This window comes from Mugil cephalus, chromosome 7 (assembly GCF_022458985.1).
Source record: "Mugil cephalus isolate CIBA_MC_2020 chromosome 7, CIBA_Mcephalus_1.1, whole genome shotgun sequence".
Classification (NCBI taxonomy): domain Eukaryota; kingdom Metazoa; phylum Chordata; class Actinopteri; order Mugiliformes; family Mugilidae; genus Mugil; species Mugil cephalus.
Genome location: NC_061776.1, coordinates 19,751,001 through 19,777,914, shown reverse-complemented (window position 1 = coordinate 19,777,914; position 26,914 = coordinate 19,751,001). Strand labels below are relative to the sequence as shown.

General features: G+C 45.3%; 1 protein-coding gene across 8 annotated transcripts; it reads left to right on the top strand.

Moving 5' to 3' along the window:
* The first annotated feature begins 1,577 nt into the window (after positions 1-1,577).
* Positions 1,578-26,914, top strand: mast3a (microtubule associated serine/threonine kinase 3a). Of its 8 annotated transcripts, XM_047589104.1 has the most exons (28): positions 1,578-1,763; positions 3,043-3,074; positions 7,421-7,506; positions 8,556-8,628; positions 10,487-10,507; positions 10,724-10,805; positions 12,865-13,022; positions 14,702-14,777; positions 14,894-15,103; positions 16,176-16,277; positions 16,692-16,824; positions 17,405-17,490; positions 17,799-17,884; positions 18,136-18,344; positions 18,523-18,661; positions 18,942-19,074; positions 19,182-19,347; positions 19,470-19,571; positions 19,995-20,117; positions 20,387-20,499; positions 20,843-21,024; positions 21,515-21,636; positions 21,722-21,910; positions 22,299-22,522; positions 22,818-22,940; positions 23,058-23,194; positions 23,474-23,658; positions 23,753-26,914. In XM_047589104.1, exons 1-28 carry the CDS (start codon positions 1,725-1,727, stop codon positions 24,619-24,621), a joined length of 4,200 nt encoding a protein of 1,399 aa, XP_047445060.1. In that variant the 5' UTR covers positions 1,578-1,724; the 3' UTR covers positions 24,622-26,914. The 8 variants fall into 8 exon arrangements, with proteins under 8 accessions (XP_047445060.1, XP_047445059.1, XP_047445057.1 ...); XM_047589103.1 differs by lacking the exon at positions 10,487-10,507 and having other exon boundaries at positions 1,587-1,763; XM_047589101.1 differs by lacking the exons at positions 1,578-1,763; positions 3,043-3,074 and adding an exon at positions 4,473-4,928.

The window sequence follows — 26,914 nt, the reverse complement described above, 5'->3', positions numbered from 1 at the left end:
TGTAGACCCCCTTTTTTTTCTTATCTTTGCTTTTTAGTGACATAAAAAACAGATAAACGAGGTTAAGATACAGACAAAGAGAAAACATGTAAATGACTATAAAAAGAGGCGCAGTGAAAAGAGAATGACTTTCAGGCTTGGCTGGTTCTCCTAATGAGCGCGGAGCATATGAAGACGACCTACGCTGGATCCCATGGAGAGCGCAACAGAAGGACACAAAGAGACTTTACAATCTGTGCTTTAACAGTCACCAACGCCCTCGGCGTTAGAAAGAAGATTTACATTTCACTTCAAGAATTTGGGCTCATTTCATGGAAACACACAACAAAAATGAATCAAACACATCAGAAGTACTGGTACAGTGGAATTCACCCAATCTTCCTCATCGCCTGGGTTAAAATTATTTGAGGATGATTAGAATTTCAGTCTTGATGTTTGATGCCGTTTATGTTGGTGGAAAAAAAAAATCAACAAAGGCAAGGGAGAGACACAGCAGCACACTAGACAGTGATCTGACTGACTATAGAGTCAAATTAAAATAAACAACATTGATGTTTGAGTGAAAAGGGCTTTGTTTATGTCATCACAGATTAACGCCCACATATCTAGTTTCCTCAAGTCCAATTACGTTTTGATGGTTTCGCCCATGCAAACATTTAGAGATCAGTCTGATTATCCAGCTCCACTTCTTCACGATGCATAAAAGAATAACTTAATGGCACATAACCGCAACAAAATCAGACGGATATTAAAGCATCAAGTTGCTCAGCTGTGACAAATGCTTTATTTGTGACATTCGTGTTTTTTTTGGTTGTTTTTTTTTTTTCTTTCTGTTTGTAGTCTTCAAAAACAGAGATGGCCACAGGGGAACAAGGAAGGATTCACATCCTTGTGGTTTACATAAATGGACATGTGACATCAAGAGACAAACCATTGTTTTATATGGAAAAAAACTAAACAAAACAAACACTTCACAGTACCGCTGTGTGACAGGCACAGATTAATCACTGCGCTGTTCTGCTTCGGGGCACAAATGTTCTGCATCCTCTCTCTCCCAGAGAAAGTGTTATTCCGCCATCATTTGACATGATGGGCGAATGGAAGATATACTGTGTTTAACCAGTGCTCTGCAGACAAACAGCCTGTGCATGTATCAGAAGTAAAACAAGCACAGTGCACGTGTTTCTGGGGAGGTCAGTGGTGCTGCAAAGGCAGGCCTCTGTTTCTCTTCGTGCCTTTTTCAGTGCTTAATAGTGCAGCATCGTGGGTTTTGTTTAGAAACCCCCTACCCTGTCATAACTAGACCATCAATCATAACATGATTTCTGAGGGTGAAACGAGTGTTTACGTGTCTGACAAACGTCAATAAAAAACAGCAGTTTGACAACTGATCACGGAGTGTAAACACGAGGGTGGGGTCAACGCGTCTTCTTAGTTCATTAAAAGGTCAACTGCCCTTCCACCTCCGGATCCGGTCATCAGCTGACTGATCACCTTTTCGTGCCGGTCGTGGAACTCGCCTCGGGATGAGGGGGGAGGAGGGAGGGAGGGGGGAGGAGGAGGAGGAGGAGGAACTGCTCGTGGCGGTTGTGTTGGTGGTTGTGCAGAAGAAGCGAGGAGGACCGTATCCACGTTCCCGGGGAGAGGACCGGGCGCAGAATGGGCTGACCGACCGGAGATCCGCTCTGGGTTGTTTTTTTGTTTTTTTTTTATCGTCTTCAGTGATGGATGAGCCGAATATCCTGAGACGCCGCGGTCTACAGGTAAACGGAGACTACCATGACAGCGCGTCGGTTGTAGTTGTTTCCAGGCAAACGGGATGATATGATGAAGATGATGAAGAGCCTCTGGCGGCGGTCCAAGGCTGTTTCTCCGGGATTTTCTCAGGGTGTAGCATTTGATTATTATTTTTATCATTATTTTCCACCCATTTAAACAATATTTATTTCCTATTGATTTATATCATATATGTATTGTGACATTTTTTTTTAAAAAAATATATATATATATACGAATGGATAATTTTAATTGTACTTAATGTCCATTCATCAAAACGGATAATGTGTGTTTGGACTGTAGCAATTAGGAAAAATAATTAATTTCTGAATGTGCTCCCACTTCTTCTGTGTTTATTTGGGAGCTCTTCCCTGATGCCTTCAGTCTGGTTGCCTTGGTGATGAGAGGCAACCCAATGTTTCCTGGCAGAAATACCTTTAATCTAATCTCCTGCAGCCGTGTTATTAGTATGAATGTTCAAAATGTGAATAATTAAGAGGTGTGTATGTTTTCCGTATACATCAAGTAATGAAGGCAGCTTTGTCTCCACCAGCATGTCTGTTATGGAGGAGGTGTTACTGCGTGTGTGATGAAAGACTCACGAGTCCAGGCTGGGTGTTAACTGTTTTCCTTTCCACCTTACATTCAGAGAAATGAGGTTAAGTGCAACCCTGCGATTACAACAACAATAAGAAGAAGTAGTTACCATAATAATATTATGGTAATAATATTATCGTGGCAACAATAATAAGAAGAAATTGCCATAATAATATTAATAATAAAATGTGTGAAAACATTGTATGTAATGTTTAGTCTATGTGTTTACCCACCTTTCAGTCACTCTCTGAGATTCATTCTATTTGGAAGAAACGCAGCAGCCACGGGCGACTGTAAGGATTTGTGTCCTCGCAATCAAATGGCCACAGGGCCCACATGTCTTGCGAGAAACTAGACCATGCTAATGGTGGATAAAACTAATTATAGCTTTTCAAATTTTGTATCGATTTAAACTGTTACAACAAGTAATTAGATGTTCACCCTTGTTTACTCTGGAGGAAGCTTGTTTTCATAGCTACAAAACAAAAAAAGACAAAAATTAGAAGAAAATTAGAAGTGTTCCACGATTATGAATGTAATGTTGCGATGTAACATCTTTAGCTAGACAATAAACACTCTTCTGCACACGTTCCACTTTAAAACATTGCAAGCAGGGAAGATTTTAGAAATGTTCTTTGTATTCAACCTTTCCCTTTTCTTTCATTCTAGAAGGAGCTGAGTCTTCCTCGCAGGGGAAATGTGTAAGTATTATTGGCCAGCCCTTTTCTGTGCACTCCTCAAACAAGACCAGCCAGGTGTCTGTCACTTGTCAGTTTTTAGTGTGCCTGCATGTTATTTTTCACACGAATATACCGTCACTTGATCCTCTCCCGACAGGCAGCAACACCTGAAATTGCTTCAGAAAACTTGTTTGAAAGACAGAGCAGTCTCACCGCTCAGACAGGTTTTACATAAACAGAGAGAGTTCAGTACGTGCAGGAAACCTTCTCAGTATATGAGAGTCAATATCTATCTGTCTATCTATCTGCGAGTGTTTACTATTTTTCTACAGCAGCGTTAATGGCCTATGATTCATGGTGTTGCTCTTTTAAATATCTGATCTAAGCCCGCAAGCTCCTACAGGTAGCCACTCAGTTGCGTCTGTTTTTTGTTTTTGTTTTTCCATTTCACAATCCAGAAGAAATTCGTGACAACTCATATCATGTTTTCAATCGATCGAGTGACACATGTGAACAGCAGGAAGGAAGTTTCCTGTGAATTTGCTGGAGCCAATACCCAAGTCAGAATTAACGTCAGAGGCTTTGCTTAGGTGTTTTCCTCTGTCTTTAACCGGCTTAAGACACAATAGATAATAGTATGATTGAGAGAAAATATTCCAGTATGTATCATTATGTTTTTGCTGCTCATCCACAGTTGTTTCCTTCTCGGTAAGGCGTTTGAGTCAAACAGGGAAGTGTTTATTTTAATGGATGCAGCAGGATTGCCTCACTTTTTGGTAAAAACAAGTTGTAGGTCTCTGTTTGGTAATATGGTTGACAAAAATAAATGTGTGCCATACACTGGCATTGAGTAGGTTGGGCACAACGACTACAGCCTAAAATTGTTTATGAGTAAACACATTACCACAAATCCATTGTCAATGAATCTGGGACATTTGGATGCCCTGAAGGTCTGTGGCCCCGGTGCAGCTGCTCACATTGGACAGTTGATAATCGAGAGCAGAATTATTGCGTTGTAATTTTAATATATCATATTGTAGTTCTTATATAGTACAGCCACTTCTAGTCTTTGGTTAGGTCATTATTAAAGGCTGCATAACAGCATTTAACATTTCAGTTTGGACTATGCTCTGTATGAAACAATCACATGAGAATCTCCACATTCTCTGATGAGGATGCAACATTCAAGGACGTCGGACGCTGCAACAGTTACAGATACGAATTGATACGCACGTTTTACCTTTGATACTGTTTATTTATTTATTAAGATTTGTGTGTAAAGCTAGTGTTTATCGCCAAAATACACAATTTTTTTAGCGTCGTTAGTGAGGCGTTTTACATTTGAGCTGCCTGTCAATGAAGTATTTCCGACAGCTCCTGAAAGCGCCACTAGTCCCTCCTCCCTGTGGCTCGCGCTAACGCGGCTGCGCGTTGCGGCGGACGATGGTGTAGCTGGAAAGTTTGTATCACTCTTCATATTTATCCCTCGATAATGTCGCATATCACGGGAGACGGACTCTGTCTGACATTTTCCTGGTAACGGGGGGAAAAGGAGTGGAGTGGACATGACCGCTGCAGTGGCTCAGTACCCCACCGAGCTGCCCTGCCGTGGGTCTGGGGTCAGTTTGTACCGGAGCTGAATGGAGTTTCTGCCATTGGACTCGGCGTCCTGGCCTAACCACCGCCAATAATAACAAAACCAAAGGACAGACTCTCACACGATGCTCTCTCTCTGACAAGAGAGCACTAATTCTCATATCTGGATTGGCTTTGACGGTCACCAGCAACCATGTCTGACCAAAACTACTACTGGACCGTGCTGCCGAGCTACAAAACTAGTTTTGTGACTGGGGCCATGATGAAAAGATCGAAAAGGTAACGTGTTTTTTTTTTGTGATGTTTTTCAAAACATCTACCGGATTTGCAAACGACACATGGGAATGCAATGCGGTCTCTGCTAAACTGCCGCAAAAAAACACATAAACGCCCGCTCCTGCTGTAGTTGTCATCAGCTGTGGCATTCACGGTCTGACGAACAGCTATTTGTTGAACGCTCATGATGTGCTGTTAGATTCGCAGCACGTAAACGCAACCTTCACCGTGGTCCAGATGTCGTATTATCCGCGTATGGCTCCGATTGAACGGGCCACTGTCGCGATCGTGATAACCCACGGCACCTTACTGTATGTGTCGGTTACATCCGCCCTAGTTTTTGTTTCCGACAGAGAAACGTGGCCATTGTAGACTGTGTGTGTGTGTGTGTGTGTGTGTGTGTGTGTGTGTGGGCAGGCTGCATTGTCTGCTACCAGCTGTCGCATAAAGCGACACCAAGACTCAGTCCTGATCGATACACTGATGCGGTTAGTGGAACTGTGGTGTTTTGTTTGGGATTTCATCAGTGAGATAAATGTAATCAGACCTAGCAGTGTTATTAGCCCTTCACGCCCAAGGACTCAGCTTGTCTTTGGCAGCCGGTGAGTTCGTAGTGATCTTATCACAAATTGCGCTATCTTTATTTCCTCTGCCGTGATATTTCCATAATAAGTTGTAGGTCTGCCGTGATTTGGTGTCACATTTAGAGTTATAATCGCATCTTGTGGCACAAACTGCTAAACACGTTGCTAATAGGGGAAGAACATCAATTCTCATCTTTCAGCTCCATCTGCTTTAGTTTGATAACTAATATGATGGGTCAATGGCTATGAGTACAATGTCAAATTATCCATTTTTCACATTAAGTAGGGATCTTAATCTCGCACGTGCATGCTTTTCAGTAGACCTCTGTGAATAAATGCAGCCCTTCATCATCTGCGGACATATGAAACATGCAGGCCTGCATCTCAGTGGCCTATTTTCATGGTGCTACGCGGCTGCCTGCTAAGGCCCTACAAACCACCATTGTTGCTTCCAAATATGAGTCGTCTTATCACTGGCAACTGGTGATGAAGCTTATGCCTCATGTGGTCGTGGTGTGACACAGTGATGCCTTCATGCCACATTCAGAGAAGGGTGTTTGTTCATATATTTTCTGATAGGAATGACACGGCGCAGGCTCACAGTGTTTCTGCGGTTGGAGCAGAGCCATTTCAAAGCCAAAGTCAAACGTTTGTTGACTCCCCCCCCATCCTTCCGTTGCTGTGCGTCTCTGCCACTCGGTGTCATTTTGGGTTGGGGGCCATGCGAGTCTGCGAATCTGCCTCAGCGCCGACCCAGAAACGTCAGGCTCCGCTGTCGTCGTCGCCTCAGCCCCTCCATTATTTTAGGTCACCGCCAGAGAGACGAGAGAGAGACGACACTGATGATGAAACAGGGGAGCATGGTGGGATTACACCCAGCTTTTGGCAGATCGCTAAAAGCAAACTGAATATGAGCCAGAAATGTAATCTGAACCTAGACTTGTGTAAACACTGAGCTGGTGCCTTCGTGCAGAAGCCTGCGGGTCCCACATATAAACCCACAGGAAGTGGACGAAATAACATCTGAGCTGTAAAGTAAATGCATCATAATTATACAGTGATCTTTCATACAAAGCAGGAAGTCATAGTAAGAGAAAATATATGTGGCTTTTGAATAGGTGTCTCAGTCACTACTTTCTTGTCAAAGAAAAGGTTGTCCCTAAATGAGCTCCAAACGAAGTAAACTGCTCCAGCTAAGAGGAGCACTGGTGGCAAGTGGAAGGCAGCCAGTGGTACGGAAAGAAACAAACCTTCCTCAAAACAACACAAACAAATGTCAAAAACGCACTTGCCTGTTTACAGAATCGTGTCTGGACCTCTGGCCGAGTGGACGTTCATTTGGATCCCAGATTTTCTCACTAATGGAGCAGCTTGTGTTTCTTTTTAAGGATCTAATGATTGTATTTGTCCGTGAAGACGGACGTGTAACGGCGTAGACAGTGTGTCCGTGACCCAGTAATGTCATGGGGGTCATTTGGTTCTCTTATTTATGTTTATCTTTGTATAACAGCCAATCGCACCAGTTTTATAGCCTCGTGGCACAATTGCTTTTTACACCCAGATGTTTCCCACATTCTCACGTGACACAAGACATCATTAGATCATCATCGGCGCTCCAGTGCAACGTGTGTACTCCTTGTTGTTTACTGGGCACGAACGTGTTTATTGTTTTTGTCCTTTTAATCCGAGAACCTGTCTGAGTACAACCGTTATTGCTGGTGTCATTTCAGTTATCAGTGCCGCTCTTATCACAACAAACAACTGGAGTTCATAGGTTGATCCTGTTTTATTTTAGGCGTCTGTTTACAGCGCTGATAAAAGACCAATAAACATCTTCTGCCTAATCACGTTCGTAAGAGCATTTCATAAGCAAATGTTTTCTCTCCTCTGTTTGTTTCCCTCCCCTCACAGTTCCCGTAACAAGAGAAGGAGTTTGGCGGTTGGGACCCCGTCGCCCACGCTGTCACGGCCGCTGTCACCTCTCCCTCTTGCGACAGGTGCTTTTAAATATATATATATATATATGTATGTATTGTTTGGCTGGAGGTAGGTTGGAGGCTCTTTTGCAGCGCTGTACACCGTCATTTAGTTTGTGAAGGTGGAATGATGGGACGAAGCAGTCAATTTGTGGCTTTTGTGTCTCCTCTGTGTTGCCCCGGCCTTGTGTTTGTCTTGACACGGCAACATCACAAGACCAGCGCTTGTTTCCCTGCGGTGTTTTATTCAGTGTTTGTGGCTGCTATGTGTTATGTACCATCTTGAAGGTACATTATAATTCAACGGTTTTCCTCCGCATGACAGTATTTTTCATGCGGCGTCCTTTAGGCGTCTCAGCGCTCATTCATCGTACCCATTTCACAAGAAGGTAGTTTGTTAACCTGTCGGCTGTTGTCTGATGGCTTTGCTTTAAAAGACAAACGGCCAGTGATTCAGGCACAGCTAGGAGATAGTAGCAGCTAGCAACTTGATACACAAGAATGAAGGTTGGAGGGACATGTACAACTGGACAGTTTACTCTCAGTAAACAGTATGAAGGCACTTTAACGGCTTTGTTAAATGCATTTGCTAACAAACGTGATGCACTTGCTTGCAGACATGGTATGACACGATGTTCTGCCTCTTTGGCTCTCCTTACGCACCGTTTAGGTGTATGCATCCATAGCCTGCTCAAACACGATAGAAGCTAGGACACTTCTGGTACCAAAATCTGGTACCTGAACAAACAAGTTGGTCAGGGCGCGGCAGGATTTGACTTCAGGGACTGACATTAACGTCCTCGTGTGTGATTACCAGCCAGACTCCCTGCTGCCTTTTCATACACATATTCTCTGATTAGGCCGGGAAGAGGCCTGGTTAACTACTACGGCTGTATCGCTGTAATTACGAGATGTGATTCTTTCAGGTTGAACCAGTTGCAGAATGTCAAGGTGGTCGTATAAAAGGCAGCCAGTTTAGAAATTGTGCACGTTACTAGACAAATACTTTAAGTTTATTATAGCTTCTACACAACTGTCGAGGTTGTAACGGATTTCTTTTGTTTCTTCAGCCGGCAGCAGCCCTTCAGAAAGCCCCAGAAATGTCTCTGCCAGCACCTCTGGCAACTTCCAGTTCGCTCGCAGGTAAGAATTAACGCAGATGCTTTTTGATATAGATTTGGACACTTAAGCTCAGCCACATCACCACAGTAGAATGTCCTTTAGTCGTTGAATCGGAAAATGAGGAAACCAGACAAAATGCACAGAAAATTACTCAAAACGTTCTTCATGCAAAGATCTACAAAGTGTATTTCCATTTATGCTCCGTTACATAGTGGACTACATAGACAAGCTGTTTTCACGGGGGCCTCTTCTCACCAAGGTTAATGCTCGGCCGAGCCCGAACCATCTTGCACCACCTGAAAAACAGCATCGATATTCTTCCCTTATTTAAGATCCAGTCTTCTGCATAAATTCGCCCAAGTAACTCAAGACTGTGCATTTTTCCTGGATACCGAGTTGCGTGGATAATGAACATGCCTTGGCGTGTTCCCCTTAGCCTCTGGAAAAAAAAAGGCGGCGGAGAAGCAATCCCAACCAGCTGAAAGGCCCCAGGGCCACTTGCTGGACACGGGCCTTGGCATTTGTCAAACCAATTAAGGCTGCAAGTCTGCGTGCACGTTCATTACCCAGGGCCGCTGTGATTATGGGGGGAAACTGCAGAGCTTGCCCTCTCATCACGCGTCCTGCAACTGTTTATAGACCCACTGGGCTTTAGAGGAACACTAGTTGGAACTGGCGTCCTCATCCAGCAGCAGAAAATAGTGTCTCATCCACGTACTTGTTAGAACACTCACGGCAAGTTCTGAGCATGCTCTGTTTCTCTCTCCCTGATTGCACTTTAAATGACATAATATGTTTTCTCGGGTGTCATGTTATGTCACGTTATGTTGCGGTGCAGTGTGACATATTGCGCCGTGAGTGCAGGAGTAGGTTCCTTATAGAACGGCCTTGTGCGACTCATCTGATTTTATTGAGACTTTTTAAGCTGCAGTGTGTAGACGGATGCTGTGGCTGCACTTTTGGCAGCTCCACTGGGATTATTTGTTATTCACAGGAGCTTTGCAGCCCTGCTGTTTTGCAGTTGTGGTGCATGTACGTGCTGTAGCCACACGCAGAGCGTTTAGCATTAATTCTTAAAAATATATATATATTTTGTTATTATTAAGGAAGGGGTCACATGATCAGGAATTATCGTTTAGCTTCAGTGGGTTCTTTTCACTATTAAATTATTATTTTTTTTTAACCTTGGGATGTGAAGCCTGACTTGCTCTCGCTCTTCTTTCACGGCCCAGGCGTTAATTATAAAAATTGATTTAAGGCCTTGCTTTTAATCTTAAACGGTTACGTGGGTTAATGACACATTTATCAGACACGATCCAGATGAGAAAGCACACGCATCTAATCTAATGCGCCTCACTTATCCTCAGAGCGGAGCCATCCGGTTTCATCGCGTCACCTCTGAAAGCGTATGACCACCTTTATCACTGCAGATTGAATCAGCGGAGAAAGTGTCATAGATACGGTGCCATGCTGGGTGGAAAAACAAGGGGGGAGGCGTAGAACAAAGAAGCGTAAAAGGAAATGTTTCATATAAGGGCTGAGGCTTTCTGTTTGTAGTAGTGGTTTGGGTGGGTGTTTTGGGCAATGTTTCTGAGTCTATTGTGCGCGTGTTCATAATGAGACATGAGCTAAGGCTGAAGTCTGAAGTGCTCGGTGCTGCAGTTTGATAACGGCTTGGCAGGTTTTCAGAAGCGGCGGCAGCAGACAGCCACTGGCTGCGAGCTTTGACAGACTAACAACACTGTGACTCTGACAGCCAGACTGACTCTGTCGCTATCATTAAACGGCATCTACTTCTTCTTTCTCACTTTGTGTCTCCATCCGCCACTCTTCCTCTCCCCGTCTCTGTCCTCAATTCCCCCTCTTTGCATCTGTGCAGCCAACTGGCCCGCACTGAAAGGTAAGACAGCGGACGACTGGTTTTTCTTCTCCTTTGCTAACCAAGATCGAAGCCGTGGGCCTTTAAACTTGCATGAGAAGAGCTATCGTTTAAAGCGAGATTTGAATATGCAAAAAGGGCAAAGCTTTGAAGATTAGAGCGCGTCAACAGGATGTGTAGGTTTCATGTGAGCTACTCCTGAGCAGCCTGTCACTGTTTGTGCTTTTTCTGTTTCAGCCGAGCGGATGGGCGACGGTGGTCCGTGGCGTCCGTCCCCACATCAGGCTACTGCACCAACGCACCCAGCTCATCGGTATCAGTAAGCTGATCTTCTGTCCTCAGAGGCACCTCTCTGTCCCGCCGTCCGCCTCCCAAGCCTCTTTAGTCAACCTCCCTTCAAACCGGCGTCAGGGGAGCGTTTACCGTGGCTCCCTGCGCTACTTGCGCTCACTGTATCAATCGGTTTATGGGGCAGTGGTGTCTTGTAAACCTCTCGCGCTGACTGACTGAACTGTAAATCCCCGTCGGCTTTTACACAGCGAAGGAAATAAATCTGCCTGTAAATGGTTGTTGATTTACACGTGACCTATTTATGGACTTAAGCTCTGTTTTAAAAAAACACTCTGCACCTGCACCATCTAGTTTAGATAAATCGCACAAGTGTGTGTTTTTGCCAATCGCCGGGAGTGACTGCGAGCACGTTTAGTGTCTGGGATAGAGGTGTTTTAACTTCAGATTGTCTGCAGTGGTTCGTAGTGCAGGATACTCCAGCATGTGCAAACCAGTAAACACGAGCGCGCTGATCACAGGCTCGACCTGGCACACCTTCCTGTCTCAGACTGACACGGAACAGATTTTGTTGACACATGTGCGCGTAACGCGCGCGATATCGGCTTCAGAACCAGTAAGTGGCCAGAAGTTTGGGCAGCACTTGGTTTCTGCAAACAGCTGACTGGAAACTGACGGTGGTATCTTTGAATGACTCAGGCAGCCATAATAGGATATGTCCGATGGTGATGTATCCCTCCATCATCAGCCCTGGCTCATATTTTCCACCTCACAGAGGAAACGGGAATCAATCCTCAGATGCCTTTAACTGAGATTTACACTGCAACGTTTTTGCTTGGGTTTTCATTAGCGGAAACAAAGAGATGTAGCGATTAAGCTAATAAGTTACCCTCAGTCCCCTGATAATAAACAAATGATTTCAGGCTGATTACGGCCGGAGCCGTGCTCTGTGTATACCCTTATGACGCTCGGGAATGTACAGGAGTAAAGAGGCTAATGACTAAACTAAACACAGGTCATGTTGAAATTCCCAGTTTCTTTTTCCTGGATGACGTCAAATAACAGGGACTGCACGGCAGTTCACATTTCCCCACTCAGCTCTTCTTTCCTGGAAAACTCAACCGGACTGAAGCCCAACTGCGCTCATTAGCTGCCGGTGGATTTGTTGATGGTTCCTATGGTGACTATCTAGAGATTTTGTCTCGCGAGCCATTACTGAAACTGCAGTTGGTGTTTCAGCGGAGCGACAATCCTCCGCTCCTGTGTCATGGCTGTAATTTCGTACAGCCGGCCACATGGCTCGGCGGCGGTGAGGTCAGCCCTCCCCACACAATGCCCCTTTCAGGCTCGCTGTCAGTGAGGTCTTTATGCCGCTCTCACTCGCTTCTGACACGTCTCCAGTTTCCTCCTCAGGGTGTATTTCTCCCCCCGTCCTATCTCGCCTTCTCTGTCTCCTGTCTCTTCCTTGCTCTTTTGCCCCCGTTCTTCTTTCACTTTTTCTCTCCGTCGTGCTCCGGTCAGACGGGCCGCTCTTCTCTCGGCTCTTCCTCCAGTGAAACTCGAGATCCCGGCCGAATGGGAATTCTCATAAATTCCAAGCCGTGTGTCACACAGCTTGGTTGGAAAAGAGAAAATGAGACCATGCATGGTCGACGCGACAGCCCGTGCTGGCTTCCATGAGGCGTTCTGCAGCAGGAAAGAAAGAAAAAGAAAAACAAAAAAACACCCTGCTGAAACCTCAGGGCCTCAGAAAAGTTCACAGAGACGGTTTTTAAAGATTCTACAGATTCATGATATTCGACTTTACTGCAGTAACTCTCAGCACGTTCTTGTTAACGGTCTGAATCAGCTCTGTAGTGACACATGAAAGCCTTTAAGACTCTGAGCATTAACAGGATAATGAGTGAATCACAGAGAGCAGTGGGATGACTCTCATCAGAGATCATCTCAGCATTACACGTCACATTCATACCGATATGTTAAGAAATTAGACAAAAGTTTGAGTATTGAGTGGTTAATTATTTTGAATACATATTTACTTATGTCTACTCTCTCTCTCTCTGTCTACTTGTCTCTGTATTCCCTTCCAGTCCTCCTCTTCCCAGGAGTTGTTGCACCAGTTGCCCTTCCAGCCCACGCAGGATGATCTCCATTTCCTCTTCAAACATTTCCGGAGCACGGAGAGTGTGGCGGACGAAGAGGGAACCCACCACCCGCCCCCCGTCAGGCTCCGTTCACGCAGTCTCAGGTAGCTTGGATTTGGATAATTTAATAACCGCTAATGCTTGACTCTACAGATGCTGTATATATGGACCTTAAGGGGTTAAACCCAAATCCCCCCGAGTGACTTCAGCTCACAAAGGGAACACACGAGGAACTACGAACCGATTAAATTGGAAATAAGCCTCACTATAATGACTATAATGGCTCTACTGTGTTAGCTCTGTGGGTTAGCTAGTTAGCTAGCTAGCCAAACATTACATATTTAAGTCTCTCTGTCACCAGCAGCACTCTCAGTTTTTACTCTCAGCTTGAACATGTATGTGTGGTGCCTCCTGAATGAGTTTTTTAGTCTGAAGTTGAGAAGCTACTTCAAACCGGTTGAACAGAAACACTTCAAGAGTTCATGAAGCAAAGAGTAAGGAGTAAAAAAAGGACCTCATGGAGCCTCCAAATCAAATTAAATGTAGATGGAAACCAGTTTTACGACGGATTAAATGGTTTGTCAGATGCGTTTCAACAAAAGAAAGACATGCACTTGGCATAAGTCTGGTATCTAATATCAGAGCTGTAAACAAAAGATGTGAAGCAGCAGAGTCATATTTAGTAGGATTGCCGTCCACCCTCAAACTGACAGCAGTGAGCTCACTGTTTCGTAAACATCTTTCACATATGATTAGAAAGAGTGAACTGGTGGCTGGAAAGACTTAAAAATGGTGGGAATCGTCGTTTGATGTGGCTCTGGAAAAAGCCTCCGTGCTATTTAGTAGCGATCCTGTGGATTGGAATATAGCGTTTCCTCATCATTTATAATCCCTCTAAATAGCTCTGGTGGTCGGGAGTTTTGAGGTCGCTGCAGACTTTTATGATGGGCTGTAGAGGGTGTTGGTAGCAACTTTTATGTGGTTGTTTTTCCCGCGACGTGTTCCTGCATGTGCCACATACTCCGTACACAAATCAACGCGCATCCGTCCACTTCTCCGTGAACTTCAGACGGTTTAACTAATGCAGCTAATGCGGCCGACTTTCATAATGTTACTAGAAACGCATCCAAACTGCTGCATGTGTTGACCGTGGCAACAGATGATGGAGTGTCGCTGTCGCTTTAAAATAGCTCCAGACTGTGTGTGAAGCATTTCTTGCTGCACCCAAATAGTTCCTGAGGGTTCACCGCCCGCCAGCTCTCTCCAATAAAACCGTGGTGCGCGCACAACTGTTTCGCTCCCCCAGAAATAGTGAAGAGCACGTCGCATATTGATATTGTAATTTGTAGCATGCGACACGGTGGAAAGGAGCACCTGGGGTCTCTATTTTTAAGACTGGCGGTGACAGTGCGCTGATTTGTCACGTGTGAAAGGTTTAAAAGGTGCCCCCTCGAAACTGAAGCCGTGCGCACACAACAGATGCGGTCATGTATACTGCAAATGAGAACCTGATCTGAATCGCAGCAGTGTGCTGTGTTTATGGCCTGGGATGGCATTAAACACTTCAGTCAAGCATTTATCATTTCCTCATAAAGGATAATCGAGTGTGTGTTTGTGTGTGTGTGTGTGTGAGAGGTATGTGTGTCAGTTATTGTTCATTATCACTGATCAATTCGCAGATTAGCTTGTTGTTGTTTTCATGTGATTCACGTTCAACCAAGATTAACTCGCTGTGACGTTAATTTTTTTTCCGGCTGCGTATCTGCTTATTTTCCCGTTCCAGCCCTGGACGGACCTGCGGTGTATTTGACAATGAGATTGTCATGATGAACCACGTCTACAAAGAACGTTTTCCCAAGGTAAAGAGACCAGGTCAAGACATTTAAACGCTCGAGCCACCCGCTGACGTGGTTTCGAGGAATTTTGTCGAGAAAATGCTGTTTTAAAACATAAGTCCTCCATCGTGGTTTCCCAGGCAACTGCCCAGATGGAGGGTCAGCTGCTCGACATCATTGCCGAGTGCTCCCCAGGCACCGCTCTGCCCCTGGCGGATGGCGTTCTGGGATTCATTCAGCACCAGCTGCTGGAGCTCGCCAGAGACTGCCTGGACAAGTCCCAGGAAGGCCTCGTCACCTCCAGGTACTTCGTGGAGCTGCAGGAGAAACTGGAGAAGCTGCTGCACGAGGTGGGTGTTTCTCCTCTCCACCCTCAAGACACGATTTTCTGTATTTCCCATTTTCTAGGATTTTGTTCTTTTTTTTTTTTCCCAACCGCAGTTTGTTCCCTTTTCGGTATTACACGTGGACTGATTGTTGGTAGCTCAGATTGCCCTCTGGGACATTGAATTCTATACCGCGGCTACACTGGGAACATTGATTTGCAATGTTCTCGTTTGATTTGTTCTCATTTGTGCTGCTTTCGGTACATTGGCCGGTCGCAGGTTTGTCGCTTTGTATCATTACAGATGGATCTGTGCAGTGGTCAAGTGTTTGATTATGTAATGAGTCATTGCGTAACTTATCCAGGAATCGTTTCACCGCAGAAAATGCTGCCTTCTGCAAAACAGATTACAGCTTCTTGGTGGAGACTGGGACTCCAAACGACTGATCTTTTCACTCGGAGATTTGGATAATTTATGGGTTCATTTTTAATGGTGCCACGGCCGCAGTGCTTCCATGCATTCATCCCTTTCATATATAAACAGCAATGGCAATTATTTGTCTACAGTGTCGACAGTGACTGCGCTCCTGCAATTATTTTAATAGTTTATTTTGAAACACACGGCCCCCTCTGTCGCGATCTAAAATCTCTGTTTCTGTTTATAATTCTGTTTACAACTTTTTGGCGGACCACACCCTTTAACATCTAATCTGGTAGGTCAGACGGAGCCTGTTTTAAACTAACACCTGCCTAACGTGAACTCTGCCTGACACCACACGTAAACCACCTCTCCAGCACATTTTTGAGCCCCATGTTTGATCAAGGCGAGTGACTGTTGGGCTAAGATACGGAGACAATGACTCTCGATAACGGGAGTCGGTTCACAAAGGTTTTCTATTCCCCATAAATCTGGCTGCGCTGGCGCGAGATGTCGAAACGCCGCGGCCGTGATCCCTTTAAATCACCGACAGGTAGCGGAGGAAGATGAAATGGATGCTAAAAATATGAGCCCGGCTGAAGTGCAGCCTGTGGATGAGCTGCGCCAATTGGATTAAGTCACAATAATAATCCATCACTCTTTGTTCTCCCGTGGTCAGGCGTACGAGCGCTCGGAGAGCGAGGAGGTGACCATCATCACCAAACTGGTCAAGAAGATTCTCATCATCATCTCCAGGCCTGCTAGGCTGCTGGAGTGTCTGGTAAGGCTCACTGGCAGATTCAGTAAAAATCACAGGCCCGATTATGTTATGTTCACATGCGCGGAGCCCAGTACCTGTCGGTTCACATGCAAAACAGGTGACTCACATGCACTGACGACACGCTGCAGTAATAATTACCCTGTCGCTTGTTGGAATGAGCAACAAGTGAAACAACAAGTTTACAGTGACGCCTATAGTGCGTGTCATTTTGATCCTTTACTTTGCATTGTTGCATTGTTGGTTTCTTTGTTTTCCTATTATGTAAGTTACATCTTTTCTGTAACTTAAGTACTTTTATGCAACACTTCCCTGGCCTTGTCTGGTTTTCCTGCTCGCAGACGCTAACGTAATAATGTGCAGCATCCAATGAAACCACAGCATTTCTGACCCCCGTTTTTTTTGTTTTTTATCCAGGAGTTTGATCCAGAGGAGTTTTACCAGCGTCTGGAGGTTGCAGAGGGTCAGGCCAAAGTGGGGCAGGGCATTAAGACCGATATTCCCAAATACATCATCAGCCAGCTCGGACTCAACAGAGATCCGCTGGAAGGTGCGAGGCTTATTTGTTTTTAATGATGTCTGCCTTATTTGGGTCTGAATTTATTTGCATAAGTTAGTGCGGAACAGTAATGCTAATGGTTCTGTTCCTGCTGCTTTTTATGTCTTCTCTCCTGTTGTTGCAGGAATTATTACTTTAATGTGGCTTTAACATTTAATAGATTTTAATGAAAACAGCACTTACATTTCATTGTCCATTGCTCAACTTAATAGTACTTGAACTTTACTATCCCTGTGTTTATTTTCCGGTTTTATTCATCTGTTGATACTGAAAGAACGTAATGTTTTTTCCTGGGATTCTATATTATAACACTGCTTTCTATATTCTGCACTGCAGAGCCTAATTCAATTTAATTTAGTCCCTCAGTCGGTAAACTTGATATTATAAACGAATTGCATGAGAAATTCAAACAAAAACTGCCAACAAATCTGTGTTCGGTGCAATCACAGATGTCTCATGTATTTTTTTTTTTATTTTTTTTTTTTAACCGAGCATCATCACTGAATAAGGACTCCTTGTCCTCCGTGGTGTTTATCTGAGACGAACTGAATTTGATTATCTGCCGTCACAGAGATGGTTCATCTGGAGCAGACGAGTCCCAGTCACAGAGCAGCCAGCAGAGAGTCTGATGACACAGGAGAGTCAACACCTGTGCAGGTATGAGCTCACGTTCAACGGTTACTAAGGGTCTATATAGGATGAACTGGAATTGGCTGTGAAGCTGAAGGCTTAAAGAGCGGTGGTTTCCCCCGAGTGCTAAAAGAGAAATATAAAGCTTCATTAGGCACAGCTAGACGACACAGAGGGGTTTCTTTGGATGCATTTGAAATTCTTCAAATTATGATTATGAACTCGTGAAGTACGAGGATCCCTGCTTTCCATGAGCGGTGCAGCAACTGCATTCCTTTTATTTTCTCTGACTGTGTTTTTGTTTTTTTCCTTTTTCTTGGGTGTGTGTAATTCAGAGCCGGGCAGCCTGCACCCCTCCTCGAAGGAAACCACTGGAGAGTGACTTTGAGACTATAAAGCTCATTAGCAATGGCGCCTATGGGTGAGTAAGGCAGACTTCTTTGTTTGCGTGCGACTGACTCAGTCGCTCTGCGGGCACCGCAGAGGGTCATATAAAAGCGGAAAAGAAACTTAAATGAGGATGTGTTGCCGTTGTATTTTTGTGTTTACGCTAGAAATTTTGTCTGGGGCTGTGTTCATTAGTGGCTGATGCTCATGCCCGCTTGCTGTTTTTCCTCTCGTCTTTATAGATATAATATAATATAATCCCTTCGTTTCTCTCCTGCCGTGCAGGGCTGTGTTTCTGGTGCGCCACACGGAGACCCGTCAGCGCTTCGCCATGAAGAAGATCAACCGGCAGAACCTGATTCTTAGGAACCAAATCCAGCAGGTGTTCGTGGAGCGAGACATCCTCACCTTTGCTGAGAACCCGTTTGTGGTTTCTATGTACTGCTCCTTCGAGACCCGGAGACACCTGTGCATGGTCATGGAGTATGTGGAAGGTAGGTTGCTGCGTGGCAGTTAAAGTGTGCTTTTCCAGGAAAGCGGAAATGTTAAACTCAGTTACACATTAAATATAAAAGTCCCGTCTTCTCTGAAGGACACGCACACATAAAAAAGGAATAAATAAACCTACTTACTTGGCTGAGTCTGTCATAACAACCGTCTTTGCGTTTTAAGGTGGAGATTGCGCCAACCTGTTAAAAAACATCGGCCCCCTGCCTGTGGACATGGCCAGGATGTACTTCGCCGAGACCGTCCTGGCTTTAGAGTATCTTCACAACTACGGCATCGTACACAGAGACCTCAAACCTGACAAGTGAGTTCCTAACCCAGGAAAACAAAGAGAATATTTTTGCTGTTCCTCTGCTCCGAGGCAGCGCTTAATTACTTGAATGCTTTCATCATCTTTAGACTCCTGATCGGCTGTAAAAGGCTGGCAATCTCTGTGAAGTTGCAGCCGATCTTTTTGAAATATTCAGCCTTTGATTTTTTTTTTTTTTTTTTTTTTTTTTTTTTTTCCCTGATAAAAAACTAAAATGCTTTGAGGCTGACATTTGATGTTACATGAAACCTTTGCGTGTTTCCTTTCTTTGTAGTTTGTTAATTACCTCCATGGGACACATTAAGCTGACGGACTTTGGACTGTCAAAGATTGGTCTAATGAACATGACAACTAACTTGTACGAAGGACACATTGAGAAGGATACAAGAGAATTCATTGACAAACAGGTTCGTCTCTTCACGCCTGCTCTTCATCTAGTGTGTTGTGGTCACGACCTTAATTTTAAGGTCAGTCTTTCCCAACCTTTTTTTTTTTATTATTTCCTTCTAATCAGGTGTGTGGTACTCCAGAGTACATTGCTCCAGAGGTGATCCTGAGGCAGGGCTATGGGAAGCCTGTAGACTGGTGGGCCATGGGCATCATCCTTTATGAATTCCTAGTGGGTTGTGTGCCTTTCTTTGGAGACACACCAGAGCAGCTTTTTGGACAAGTGGTTAATGGTAAGAAATCCTTTCAATTTAGTGTTGTATGAACCGTCCTATATTCAAGTCTAGTTTCAAATTTATACCTCTCGTCTTCCAAGTCGATTTATTGACTCGCGGGTGTGTGCTTCTATGTTAAGATGATATCATCTGGCCGGAAGGGGAGGACGCTCTGCCAGCTGATGCTCAGGACCTCATCACCAGACTGTTGAGACAGAGCCCTCTGGAGCGCCTGGGAACAGGTTGGTGGCAGCCTGACTGATGATGGAAGAACGGGCGAGGCTCTCTGGAGCATAGCCTACTGGGCCCCAGGTTACACTGCGCCGTGTTCCCGTGGCGGCCCGAGATGAGCCCGTTTCTTGTCAATGTTATTTATACAATTTTGGGAACAGCCTTGACGTGAGTTTTCTCACCAGGGACAGACAGTACAAGTCAGATGAGAAGAAATAAGACTATTTCAGCCACAGTATTAGGGACTGTATCTCTGCTCTGGTGCTGGCAGTCTGGGGCTTTTTGGAAACCAAATACACAGTGATGTTGTCATGGAAACATTGAAGTCACAGCTTAAATTTTAACCCAGGACACTGTCTTATCATTTGACTAGACGTTCGATAAACGTTGGGTAAACATAGGAACCGACCTTAAGTGACTGATTTCTTCTCCAGGTGGAACATCGGAGGTGAAGATGCACACGTTTTTCCTGGGCCTGGACTGGAACGGCCTCCTGAGACAGAAAGCTGAATTCATCCCTCAACTGGAGACCGAGGAGGACACCAGCTACTTTGACAGTATGAGGATTTATTGACATACGAACAGCAAGGACGTTTTCTTTGCTATCCCACAAACATGTGCAGTGTCTCTGTCTCTGTGTGCGCACAGCTGAACCTACTCACACCTTTGTAAGAAACACAGACGGAGACATTACAGTGAGAACAGGCTGTCAGAATAATAGACTAATGCCTAGGTTCGGAGTAACGCACGGTGCCAGATTCAATTAGGGAGAAACCAGTGTCGGCGGTTTTCATCATTTAATGCACTGTGACTGTGTTCCCTGCAGCCCGATCAGAGCGCTACTGTCACCTGGGCTCGGACGACGACGACGAAACCAACGATGATGAATCATCGCTGGAGCTCCGTCAGTTCAGCTCTGTAGCCCACCGCTTCAGCAAGGTGCTTCCCACTGCTCCGATAGATGAGATTCATTTAATGTGGATAAATGCTCGAAAGTATCAAACATGGGTGTGGATTTACATATCTCAACATAAAAAGAACATAAAATGAATGAATAAGACATAAGAGATTGTTTATTTGCCCCACGTATGAGAAATTTCCTTGTCACAGTAGTGTTGAATTAGACAAGAATATATACAAAAAATAACAGCACATATATAAAGATGTGGAACTGGAATTGGTGATATAATATAATTGCTAAGATTATATAATGCAGACAGTGAGGCAGTAGTTTGAATATCCACCTTCAATCCTCCTCTCTTGTTTTCCTGCTGAACTGTAGGTGTACAGCAGCACAGAGCACCTGTCCACCTCCACGCCCTCCAACCAGAGCCTGTCGTCATCGGAGCGGAGCCACAGCGAAGAGAAGGAGGAGCGATGGGAGGGCAGGGGAGTCCTCTCCCCCGGCGACGGACACAAACACTTGGCTAGTGGAGACAGGAGGGCAGATGGACACAGGGGGAGGTGAGAGCACGAAACCGGAGACGGAGAGTGATGTCCTCATTATGTGAACACAGAAATGACAGCCGGCCCTTCTCGCCTTTCTTTCCTTATAAGCTGCAGATATAATGGAAAAACGTGAGATGGAAGTGTAATGTTTGTTTTCATTAGGAATGAGGCTCTCTATGTTTAAATAAGAGTTAAAATAGTCTCACCTTGTTTTTCTAGAGTCTGCTCTATTACTGCCTGTCTTATGAAAGCTTTACATTACTCAGAGGTGTGAATGACAGTGTCTTATCTTATTTCCTTCACATTCACTCTGTACTGGGATCAGTGTCAGGCCACTCATTCATTAACAAGAACCTGAATACAGCAGCTTCTTTACCTGTGATAATGTGTTCATTAATTTTTTTGTCTAACCCGTAGCTTAACTCATTGTTAGCGACTAGCTAGCTGATGTTACAGATATTACTGAGCTCCTTTGTTGTATTTATCCGTCTTTTTACATTTGCAGTCTCCGTCCTCGTGCTTCATCCAGTTCTTCGCAGTCAGAGCGCAGCACCAGCCCGCTAGTAATGAACAGCACCCAGAGCCTGGACATCATGCCTCGCTTTGCCATCCCTGCCGATGAGGAGGGTGAGTTTGATCGACGCGGAGCTCTCTGAACTTATTTTCCCGTCTTGAAACACCCGCGCTCATGCTCCGTATCCCCCCATCGTAGACGGGATGGTTTCCAACCTGAGGCGCATTCGTCTCCGGAGTAACAGCACGGGGACCAGGCCAGCTTTCCGGAGAGGGGCGTCGCGACGCATCGCCCACCAGCTGGAGACGCCAGAAAAACCCAGGTCCTCATCTGGAAAAGTCCCCAAGTCTGCGTCCGTCTCCGGCCTTTCTCTCATTATCACCCCAGGTATGCAGAATATTAATAATGTGGACAAAACTTCATAAAAACATCATAAAAATATCAAAACAAATCATGTCATGGATAAGGCATGTTTGGAATTAAAATAAAAAAATAATCACAGGACACATAAAGAAAGTGTAAGTCTCTCTTTAGTCACGGAGCGTATCTGTGTGTTTACAGCGCCCTCTACAGCCTGATACTGTGTAAATTACACAACCAACACAGCAACCGCAAAGATACTGTGCTCTAGATTAGGACACTGTCATGTGATTTTTCCATTTTATTTAATTTAATTTTTGACAGTAACTTCATCAATACTGGATGCAGGTAGCTGTTCATGCAAATCCTAAACTAAACTGGTTTCCTTTTCTGATTTTCCCTCTCTTAACACCAGATGACTCAGCTGGTCCTCCTACAAGCCCCAAATCGTCCCTGTCCCTGTCGTCCAACCCCTCGTCTCGAGACTCGTCCCCCAGCCGGGATCTGTCCGTCAGCATCAGCTGCCTCAGGCCTCCTGTGGTCATCCACAGCTCTGGGAAGAGATTTGGGTTTGCGCTCCGGGCTATCAGAGTCTACATGGGAGACAGCGACGTCTACACTGTCCATCACATGGTCTGGGTACGTGTCCTCATCCCAGATACAGGTTCACTTCCTGAAATTCCACATTAAAGTGACGTCTTCAGATTTGCTTTTGTTAGTATAGTAATGCATGTAGGCACAGCTGTGGACATGGAAAATTAGATTTTAAAGCGACTCCTTATCAAGTCACTTGTGTATTCTATTGTTTTTAGGTATTGAATGTACTAATGGTTGTACTAATTGCACAGAGCTGAAAGGTCATGGTAACAGCTGATCAGATGGTTGTATGACCAGTCATTTTGAGGATGTGTGTGTCTGTGTGTGTTGGGTTTAGAGCGTTGAGGAGGGCAGTCCAGCACACGAGGCAGGACTGAGGGCAGGTGACCTCATCACCCACGTCAACGGGGAGTCGGTCCAGGGACTCGTGCACACTGAGGTGGTGGAGCTCCTGCTCAAGGTAAGACATGTCCAGATTATCTGTCGTCACACACGCTTCGTATTTTGACGCCCTGAAACGATGATGATGTTTCATTTCACGACTCGGCTGTTTGCGTTAATGATCTTATTCCAACAGAGCGGCAACAAGGTGACCCTGCAAACCACTGCACTTGAGAACACGTCAATCAAGGTGGGCCCTGCCAGAAAGGCGAGCTACAGGGCCAAGATGGCCCGACGCAGCAAGAAGAGCAAGAAGAAGGACGGACAGGACAGGTACATGAGAGGAGAATCAAGTCACACCTGAGCCATTATTGTTTGACTCTTTTTACTTGTGTATTAAAATCACATAGAAAATATGAACCAGATATTCAGTGACCTTAAAAAGCTTGTTAGATAATCATTTCACTACGTCTATAATCTGTATGAAGGTTTTATCTGTGTTTAACATTCAGTCATTTTTGCTCATCAAGGGGTAGATTTTCTACTTGTTAGAGCAAAAACAAATAAACTGTAAACCTAACGCTGACTCCATTTTTTTTTTTCCTTTTGCAGCAGGCGACGTAGCATCTTGAAGAAGTTATCAAAGCACAGCCCTGCTCCACCCATGCAGAGCAGCCGCAGCTTCTCTTCAGGCTTCCACCAGTCGTCTAGCGACAGCCTCTCTGGGTCCCCCACGCAGAGCCTCTCTCCCGGCCCTTCTACGCCGTGTCGCTCTCCCGCTCCTGACCACTCTGGAGGTGAGTGACAGTGCTTTCCACCTCTTGTGCAGAGCTGTGTTTCTCCTTTTTTCAAACTAAATGTGAATATTGTATCTCCTTCCCTTCCCGTCAGATTCAAGTTCTTCTCCCTGCTCCAGTTCTCCTAACTCGCCCGTACCGCAGGCCCGTCCCAGTTCCCTTCACGTCCTCGGTCGCTACACGAAAGCTGGTCGTTGCAAGTCCACCAGCAGCATCCCCCCTTCCCCCCTGGCCTGCATCCCACCGCCTCAGCCCCTCTCTCCGCAGTGCTCTCCGTCCTGCCTCCCGAGTCACCCCAAGTCCCTGCAGGGCTTTCACGGCAAGACGTTGTCCCCTCCCACCATTGCCCGTCACTCTGTGCGTCCCCGCAGCGCAGAGCCGCCCCGCTCACCACTGCTCAAAAGAGTCCAGTCAGCGGAGAAGCTGACGGGAGACAAGACGACGGGGGGTTATCACGTGGACAGGAAGGCCTACACCACCCGCCGCCACACCATGGAGGTGCCTCTGTCCGAGGGGGAGGGCCTGGAGGACGTGGAGGGGGACACCGCCACGGGGTTCGTCTGCGTGGGCGAGCACGGCCGCCAGGGGCTGTTCATCGGGGGGCAGAGGGGACACCAGGACGCGGCCGGCGGAGGCGGCGGCGATCACCACCGCCCCACGGCGTCGCCGCAGCACCGCGGCGGGAACCACCACTCCAAGGAAGTGGTGGTGATGAGGAAGCTGGCTCTGTCAGAGCGGAGGGACTCCTTCAAGAAGCAGGAGGCCGTGCAGGAGGTGAGCTTCGACGACCTGGACGAGAGGGAGGCGACGCCGAGCCCCACGCCCCCGGTCACGCAGCCAAACACGTTCAAGGCGTCCTGGATCAACACGTCCCAATCGGAACCCAGCGTGAAGCTGGGGGGAAGAGGCTCACATGGTACCGCGCAGCAGAGGGCCAAGTCAAAAGACAAAGAAGGGTTTTAGTTTTTCTCTTTGCCAGGGATAACAACAGGTCAATGAGGTGAAGCCTTTGACCTGCTACTGTACTCGTTTGAAGGCCTTGCATGTGCCCAGACAACTGTGACCACGTCTCAAACCGTCACGAAACCGCGGCTTGAAGACAGAAGAACAAATCGAAAATCTATGTTTCTCAGTAATACATGCATCCTGCAACACTGTTAACAGAATGGTGACAAAATTATGTTTACTTCCAAGTTGCTTGTATTCACTCTCGGTTCTCAAAATCACTGTGGCACCTGTAACTGATATATTTTGTAAATATTTTTGGTTTTAAATGAAGAAACTTATTTATGACTTTTTACGCTCACCTTGGTTTAGTTTTGTTTTTTGTTTTTGTTTTGGTTGCTGAAAATGCTTTGGACGCTTCAGCTTTTTTTAAGTTCAGGAATCGCACAAGAGAAAAGCCAGGCAACAACTTCTGAGTGTGGCGGGTCCTGATGAGGAGAGGTAAAATATTAGTCGACATTGTAACATTTTTTTTTTTTTTTTTTATACCGCAGTGTGTATGTGAGAGTCTTGTTTCGTGTTCAGATTAGATCTTTGAAACAAACTTACAGTGTCTATCCTGCACCAAATGTATTATAAATTCCACAACATATTCTGCGCTGCCTCTCAGAAGAGAAATGTCATGAAGATTGTCGTAGTAGGTTCGTCGTTTTCAAAATACAAGGGCGTTATATAGGGAAAAAAAAACACATCAGCGTCACAATACTCAGTAGCATAGGAGTGGTGCCAAAGCATGGGTTAGCCATAGGAACCAGTTAAAAAGGGGAAGTGTAGTTGTATATAAGAAGCTTCTTGTATGCATGGGCTCTACTGCCACTTTCTGTCTGTCCTGTAAAAAGTCCTCCTGCTGCTCTCACGACCACACGCTGACCAACACGCTGGTGTGTAGATAAAGCTTCGATAGGCTACCTTCGGGATAAACAGGCTGTTGTGTCTGCCGTCTAACGGCTTGTTGAATCAAGTCTCCGTCCAGCTCCTTACAAACATAATCAATCCCAAGTGTTTGCACAAGTCGTAGTAGCCGCCTAACCGTTGGAGCGCGCGGATATTTCAGGACGATCTCGCTCCGTGCGATTCAGTACTTGTACAGTGGATGCAACAAACAAACAAACCTGACTCACTTGGCTGTTTTTATTAAGCGTATCACGAATGAATGTTTACATTTTATCGGAAAGTTTTGTGCGTGGACTTAAATTATTAGGGGGAATAAAAGAATGACAGGGAGCGGCAGAGTTCAGCCAGGAGTCCTGAGCGGGTGAAGGAACGAGTCAAAGGTGATCTCCTTTTGTATATTTTGATATGGATACAGTCTTGTTGCAGTACTAATAACCAATGCTGTTGATGTATATTGTAACAATGGTGGACCTTATAACAGCTGTCAATGGTGTTTTTTTTTTTTTGTTTTTTTTTTTAACAAGTGACCTTGTATGTAGATGGACAGACTCGGATCGAGTGACACGAGTGACATGAACCTAACCCAATCTGCAATCTGATTCAAAGGAGTTTTCTAACATTTTGGGAAACGGATAAGCCTCGAATTAGCTTGAGCTTTTAGCTGAGTCCTGTGATGAAACAACCACGACTTGATTTTTGGTTATGCATTATTTGATTCATTTTTGTTTAATTCAGAAACCGTTTGGATCAGCACCTGAAAGTCTTATCAGATGAAACGGTTCCACAGAGGGACTTGTTGTCCTCCCGGTTGTATGAAGGCTCACGTTTTTGTTTTGCAGTTCGGGGGTGTAGATCGTGTGGGTTCAAATGATGTGTTAGACCATTTTTCACTGTACTGTATGGAGAAAAAAAAAAAAAAAACGTTTGTGTATGTGGGATTTATCACTGAATTTCTGATGCAATATACATCTTGATGTGTTTATACCGTAGGAGTTGATCTTTTCATTTTGCGCACACCCCAAACCAAACAGAAAACCAACCCCCTGACCTTATGTCGTATCTGCATGTTACACTTTTGCCTGAGGCCTCAGCAGCAGTCCATACCAACAGTTCGTCATCCGTCGTCAGATGAAGCGTCGCGTCTTCACACGAGTGCAACTGACATGTTTTCCCGCGCGTGTGTTAAATGAAATCCCGTTGCTCTCCATTCGACCCTCTTCTCCCCAAACTGGCCTTTGTGAAGCGCCTACCATGTGGGTATCTGGTGCAGACTGGTGTGACAGTGTCTGTTTGCTCTTGTCTTAACAGTGCTTGAAATAAATGAATTGCAGAGGACTAGAAAGTCCAGAACCACAAA

Excerpts from the sequence above, each read along its gene's own strand:
- mast3a (XM_047589097.1), top strand. The coding sequence starts at position 5,409 with ATGCGGTTAGTGGAACTGTGGTGTTTTGTTTGGGATTTCATCAGTGAG. Across the intron at positions 5,528-7,420 it reads CAGCTTGTCTTTGGCAGCCG|TTCCCGTAACAAGAGAAGGA; the intron begins GTGAGTTCGTAG and ends CTCCCCTCACAG. Across the intron at positions 13,023-14,701 it reads CTCCGTTCACGCAGTCTCAG|CCCTGGACGGACCTGCGGTG; the intron begins GTAGCTTGGATT and ends TTCCCGTTCCAG.